The following is a 7,710-nucleotide window of genomic DNA, read 5'->3' as shown; positions in this document are numbered from 1 at the left end:
TGTGTGCACTGCAGTTGTTGAATATGATACTGCTGACAGTGAAACAATACTGTGGTGAATTGGTGCAAATTCAGTGATTGGTTGATTGTCATGGATGACATGGATTGTGATGGAGTTGTGAGAGAATTGTCTGAGGTTCTCACTGATTGTCCGGGAGAATCAAATGTTGGTGGGCATGATATTAAATTGATAACATCTGAACCAGTTAGGTCAAAACCATATCCTTTACCATTCGCTATGACAGATATGGTGATGTTAAGAGCATGTTAGAAATGGCTGTGATTGAACCATCAAATTCACCTTATGCCTCACCCATTGTTTTGTAAATAAGAAAGGACGCGTGTTTTCGTATTTTCACAATTAAAAAAAGGAAAAGAAGGTTGGTATTTCACCGGGATCCCCATGAATGTGTCTTTAATCACTTGAAAGTTGTATTGAGTAAGCAACAAATTTTAAGGTTGCCTAATTTTACTAAGAGTTTTATTTTGAGATGCGAGTTGGAGTTGGGCTTGGTGCAGCCTTTTTGAAACAATGTGAGAAAGGAAAATTCCAGTAAATTGCTAGTCAGAGATAAGCCTTATTCTGTAATTGAAAGAGTGTTTGGCAATGATTTGGGCATTATATAAATTGTTCACTAATATTTATGTGTTAAAGATTTTCTTTTCGGAGACTGATCACAAGACATTAATTTCTTTAAACAAGACATGAGAAGTAAATTGTGGGTTAATGCAATGGGCCTTACAATGGCAATAATTTAGCTACCGCAATATAGCAAATAAAGGTGAAGAAAATATAGGTGGCGACTATTTAAGCATAACTGAGAATGATTTGAGCAACTTTATTTGCATTTGAAGCTGATTATTGGACTGAAAATGTGCCATGATCAGTTTTAATGAAGGGGCAATCTTAGCATCCTTTAATCTCTGTTTTTTCTCAAGTTACCTAAAATCCAGCAAATAGAAGTGTGTGTGGAATCATGGGGAAAAAACGATGTGCATTGCCGTGTGATAACTGTCATAAAGATGACAGGTCATACTTGTTTACAACTATGGAAGGACAATTAGAATCTACCAGGTGTGCTTGTGATTTACAATCTACTGACTTGCTTACATGAGTGCCTCCATGTCATCATGTAACAGCAGCTAGCAAGACCACATTTTGTATTTGTATTTGGGATTTGTATTTATTTATTTACACCAGAAAACATACATAACACAATTAGTTTTTCCCTTTTACCACTGCAAAGGATTCTGGTGTGGGTCATGGAAATATCTCATTTGAGCTAGTCGAGTCCTTGACCCGAAGTAAGAAATAATATTGTACTGACGTGCGCATTATCATAAATTTATCATACACATATATTTTTATCGTGAAATGGCGCAAAATTATAGTTCAATTACTAAATCTCAAAATTAAATAAATAAGTCATTGAAATTGCTGAGTGAATATGAACATTATTTTGTCGCATAATAAACAAATCACTAAATTTAATAAATCATTTTCCACAAAATAAACTAATCACTAAACTGCAAAATCAAGCAAACAATCAGTCTGTCGATCAAACAAATATCACAAGGTAGTCATATATATGTATATGTGATTTTTATACTCTATCCAGATATGGTGAACAATCATAATTCAATTGAATAAATAAGTCACTTAATTGCAAAATAAATAGTTTAATATTTTTCTAATTGTAAAACAATCAAGCACAATGTACAAACTATCGGTCAATTAGTCGACTTGTCAATCAGTTAATCAGTCAGTCTGTAGTGAGTTGTCAATCTATAGTCATATAATTAAACCGAATATTGAAATATTAATTCAGCTTTTAGACAATTCAAAAAAAATATCTACTAATATTGGCATTTTGTAGTTCTGGTCTTAGTGAATTCCAATGCTTAATTGATGCAAACTTTATGTTATGCTGGGTTATTGAAAGTTTTGTTTTTGGTATAGAGACCTATTGCGGCTTGCCGTAGCTCATTTAGATTTGGTTGTAAAACGAAAAAGCAGTTGTTAAATTGGGTGACCGGTTTAGTATCATAATGATAGAAAGCGTTTACAGTCATTAAATAACCACAATAGACAGAGTAGGGTCCAGAACGAATATACGTGATTCAGGCGTTTCATACTAAATGCTTTCTATTAACAATTTCAATTTCAAATAATATTTATGAAATATGTCTACGTCATAACCTCGTTAAAGGTTATTATCATATTGTTTACGCAGTGTCAACAGTGAGGTCAATTAAACTTTACCTTACAATCAACGTCACGTTCAGCACCGTCAATTTGTTTCACCACATTGATGCTGCTGAATGTTGTCTTTGTATTCGAAGCTCACACATAAGCAACGCTACCATATATACACAACAGCTAACAAGCCACACCAACCCAGCGACACGTGAGGATTTATACACACTCCCATTATGTCATACGCTGTAATATCAATGACAATCCCTTTGGTTTCCCCTTGGTGTGTGTGTATTTCACTCCCAGTAATATTGTCTTGTCTACCCCGTTAGAACAGTGAAATAACCCCCCTGTCCAGTGTGAGTTTTGTGAGTGCTCAACATCAATAATCAGTCCTTACACTGACATTTCTAAAATTAAATTCTTTTTATCTACAGAATTTACCAAGCATAAATATAGCCAGATACCCCAACAAGTGTTATAAAACATATTTATGCATTTATTGGTTTATTTTGAATATAAAAGTTGCGACATCAATTTTTTCCACTTTTCGAAATCCTACTTTTTCCACACTTGTCACTGCAGGTATGTTACTATGATCCACTGTGGCAAATGGTACAATACCCTCATTAAATAACTTCATACAGAAATTGGCCAGCCCTATCTTGTATATACCTGTTCCTCTGTAGTTGGGCTCACAGTACCCATAACCTAATTCGCCACTTTCTTTAAATATGCCCCATAAAATAGGCGTCCCACATGACTTAATTATAGCTAGGGATTGTTGGTACTTTAAAGTCTCTTTGATAATCGATGGAGGCACATTATTATCGCGCCACCATCGTTCTTCTATCAGGGGGATATGCTCATTACGAAGACTTCCAATATATAATCGATCCAGAAGTGATTGATTAGCAATTCTTGCGCATATATCAATATTTTCCATATAGAACAATTGCCAGACTTCGTTGTGAATCAGTTCAAATCCTTTTGCTGTTGCAACATCGTGGATTACCTGGAAAGCAAATACTGGTACTGTATCAAATACGATCTGTTCCTTATTCCAGTCAATCACTCCAGCTGTATTCAAAACTGCTTTCAATTTGCAGTTATTAGTTGAATATATGAAGTACGATCTATCAAATGGTGGCACATGATAGTTGTTTGCAGCTCCGACTACAGTTGTGGGGTTACTAATCTCATCTGTGTAGATATCCATACACGGCCATACGTTTTTGGTTAAAACGCTGTTTTTAATCATCCAAAACACAAGGTTACAATATGGCATCCACTTGTTTAACGACTCTATCAGAATATGTAAATTGTTTATACCGACAACTGATGCCATAATTTGAATTTGTCAGATCTGTAAAAATAGAGGGATATATGTTACTACATATATGGCAAATATTGATGTTGGTAATATGTTTTCGAACAACTGCAGTTATATCAGTCACAAATGTAGCTGAACTTATTTTTAAATAACTTTTTAGATAACATAATTCAAGCGTAATTTTATAGTAGCAGACAATTTGTAACGCAGAAATATTAGAAAAGGATGAAGTTTTCCAAAGTTGTTCGGAATACTACTCCAGGAGATATTTTGGTTTGGCAATAAGATGCAGTTCAGATATTCAATGTAGTCTGTAAAATTCATTTATTTTCGCTTTACATTTATTTTGGCTATTTTCGCATGGATGATTCAGTGAAAACAAAATGCACCGAATATATTTTTTCTATATGTTACATTCAACACACCAGAAGTCAGTGAAAGTAAACGTTTTACTAAACAAACAAATAGCCTTTTTCAGGGAAAATTAATACCAGCTAAAATAAGGTATTTTACAGTTGGACAAGTGTTAAAATGTATGAACAGTAACTGCCAAAATTATAATTGTACTTCTTTTTATTTATATATTGTAAAGTTATTTAACTGAAATGAAAATCAAAGACTATGTATAAGACAAATACATTTCAGATGTGAAATGCAAATAATTCAAATTCTCAGATATACTGAAACATGTTGAAACATTCTGACAGCGCACATGTACGTTCACCCGTTTTATTTAAAAAGAACATGAAAAACAAGAAAATTACAGATTTAATTGATTTATTCATTACTAGAAAAGTCTGAATCAGTGAGATAAATGCTTAACATTCAATTAAATAATGTGGTGCAAACATGAACAACATGACAATGATGGTGTTTGAGATGTTTACATTCATCAGACTTGCTTTTGTCTATGAATATTAATTTGAATTGTTGCTTGTTGTTGAATTTAATACGTTAGTTGTATCGCGGTGAACGAATAGGTAATACTAAACTCTGAATTGGTATCATATCAATATGTTGAACCTACACATGTAACATTTCAATTTGTATAACAAAGTTGAAAATATTATTAGATACTGTAGCTATATCAACATAACAGTTACATAACATAACAGATTGGTCACAGTTCGCAATGGTTGCAATATTAAACCCTTTTAAAGCGGGGCGTCGTCACATGCGCATGCGCCAGATGGCCATAGCGTGTCATTGTTTACAAACAAGCGTCTACCCATGAGCCTTTGCATTTTTAGGATGTGTTGTTATCGTCGCTTGGGACTCAATTCCCGCTGGTGCGCAGGTGACGACCCGCTTTAACTGTCACATCCTGCCATAATGCATATAACGAAATAACCGTAATCGCCAAATGTGTGATCGATCTAACATAGTATATGATAGATTATGATTTATTCTTGATGTATAAACCACAGAATTGTTCATACCTAATACGGAAATATTCATAATTGATCTCATGGACATTACATTTTTTTCAATGATTGCTGAGCGCCTGGCAAACTATAACCTATAACCTATAAAAACTGTAACTGGCATAAACATATGTCTATTTTTACATTTTTCATAAATTTAATTCTTTATTATAAACCAAACGTCTACATTTTAAGCATGCGTTTGGCTATCTGCAAACATCGGATTTAGGTTATAAATTATATATAATAGCTACTTTCTCAGCTGTAATTGTAATTAAACATATGAAACACATTTAATTCTGGGCGTAATTGCATATTATATTTACAAAGTGATTTTTGGAAGTGTCTAAAAATCACAAATGAATTATTTTACAACACTACTGTTTTAAAATAAACATTTTTATTGTTTGTTGGTAAAATATGTTTTGCCATTTTTATGGATAAAACAAAAACAAATTCTAAGATGCAGTTTAATTTATCATTTTGCTAAATTTCAGTGAAAAGAAAACAATGCAGTGAATAAATATTCATGAAAACATCCATATCCATTCAAATACATAAATACAACATGTATAATTCATGTCCAAATAATAGAGGTTAAGCATATACGTTTTCCACTAAAGTTACACTAAATCACCGAGAATGTTTAACATACCTAATACAGGTGAATGAGGACCTAGGGCACACTTCCTTCAATGGTAGGATGCGATATGAGAGATTGGTTTGTGAATATTCCGACGCTGAATGTTCCGTGTATTATTTTATGTACCAGTAGCAACAAGAAAATATCCGTAATGGAAATGGTTAATAGCAGAAAATGCCCGGATGTGTCTGACATCTGATTTTATGTATTAAGGTCTGATCCGAAATATTGGATACCCCTGACCATATAAGCTGTCAATGGGTTATCATTTATTTGTTAGTTCTGTTATTGATTAAAAGATATATATAAGATGTAGTAATTTCTTTAGCAAATTATTTATCTGGAATCATTGATCGTTAATATATTCTTATAAATATCGACTCGAATGTTTTTATTAGTATTTAGCAATTGTACCAAAGCAACTTCAACTGACTAAATAGGAAGAAATTGCAGAGAAATTCTATACAATAATGAGTGGTCGACACAACAACAAAACAATGTTACATGCAACTAACTATAACAATAACAATATTACTAGCATACAAAACAAACGATAACTACTGGTTCCAATAAACTTCCAAAAATACAAATAATTGTTCTGCACAACTATCAATCAAGCGACGACATTGCACAGACCAGACTAAACTGGTGACATAATGTACACGTCAGCTTCTACCTGGTGCTCGAGTAGTAGTCTTCGTTGACACCACGATACCATGTTTCCAAAGCGTGCTCCACACCTAAGAGCTGTTTGTCAATGACTGTAAACCAGAGTTTCGACTGTGACTTAATTTATAGTGAATATTATCGCAGTCGATTCAAACAGACGGCGACTAACGTACAACAACGATGTGTTTTCTAATAACCTCTGGCAAAGTGCCCAGATACACACTCGTGTACAGTTAAATACGTTAATTAACTATGTAGCTCCAACACGCCATCTAGTGTGTATTGCCCAATCACATAGATTACAACACTATGTTATGTTTATACAATATGGTTAACATTGCGACCACCGCCGATATAAAATAAATACCAAAGGTGACATATATAATGGCCAAAATGTGTTATGGAATATTATGAATCTGTCCATGAAATATAAATAACACATAACACGTATTTCTAACAGACTGGTTTGTAATGGTGATTGAAACCAAATGTTAAACCAATTCTTCTTAAAATTACAGAAATGTGTAACATACCTAATGCAAATGAATACAGAGCACTCAATGGTCTGGTAGCATGTGATATAGGAGACAGGTTTGTAAATATTCTGACGCTGAATAATCTCTGTATTATTTTATGTACCAGTATAATCAAGAAAATGTCGTAATGAAAATGGTAAACAACAGAAAATGCCCGGATGTGTCTGACTTCCTGATTTTATGTATTAAATATTTCATGTCAATGTTCTGGAACTTTAAATACAGAATATAGAGATACATTGGATACTCGTGACAATATAAGCTGTCAATGGGTTATCATTTATTTGTTAGTTCTGTTATTGATCAAATAATATAAATAAGATGTTGTAATTTATTTAGCAAGTTATTTATCAGATTTATTTATCAAGTTATTTATCAGATTTCAGTTTTAGAAATAGTTATGAATACACACATTAAACTGATGTTTACTGCATCCACAAGTTGACTTTATAACATTCAATCATAAATTAATTGGTATTTAGGATTATACATTTATATTTATTTGAACTTTAAAAATATTTTTTTATATATTATTTATACAAACTTACTGTTGTGCCTTATCTTCTCTCGTGAGTTGTGTCAGTCTGTACTTCAACTGAAATGTACACATGAGAGTGCCTACAGTGTCTAAAAGTGTTTTGAACAAATATAGTGGGAAAGGTTTGTTTCCTGTCTGGAGGATGTTCATCAGAGACATGATCATTCACCGTCTTTGAAGTTTGTCAGTTAGTTTGCTTGTTGTCGCGTCTGTAAATTTGAAGATGGCGGTACTCACGCGATGGTCAACAACTGCTACTATAAAGATATTGACGTGTATCAGACGTTTCATTCATTGAACTAATTGCGGCAGTATGATGATGCCCTCAATCAATCTGATAACAAAATCTAGATAGACTCGAGCAATTATGG

General features: G+C 33.1%; 1 protein-coding gene across 1 annotated transcript; it reads right to left on the bottom strand.

Moving 5' to 3' along the window:
* Nucleotides 1-2,597: 2,597 nt before the first annotated feature.
* On the bottom strand, nucleotides 2,598-6,856 carry LOC146733768 (glycine N-acyltransferase-like). The gene is made up of 2 exons (XM_085491580.1): nucleotides 6,799-6,856; nucleotides 2,598-3,562 (listed from the first exon to the last, which is right to left on the bottom strand). Exon 2 carries the CDS (start codon nucleotides 3,542-3,544, stop codon nucleotides 2,696-2,698), a length of 849 nt encoding a protein of 282 aa, XP_085347706.1. The 5' UTR covers nucleotides 3,545-3,562; nucleotides 6,799-6,856; the 3' UTR covers nucleotides 2,598-2,695.
* Between the last annotated feature and the right edge of the window lie 854 nt (nucleotides 6,857-7,710).

This window comes from Saccoglossus kowalevskii, chromosome 16, assembly GCF_978046115.1.
Source record: "Saccoglossus kowalevskii chromosome 16, keSacKowa6.1, whole genome shotgun sequence".
In the NCBI taxonomy this organism is placed as follows: Eukaryota; Metazoa; Hemichordata; class Enteropneusta; family Harrimaniidae; genus Saccoglossus; species Saccoglossus kowalevskii.
Note: the sequence above shows the minus strand (reverse complement) of the source record. Positions and strands in the feature narration are given on the sequence as shown.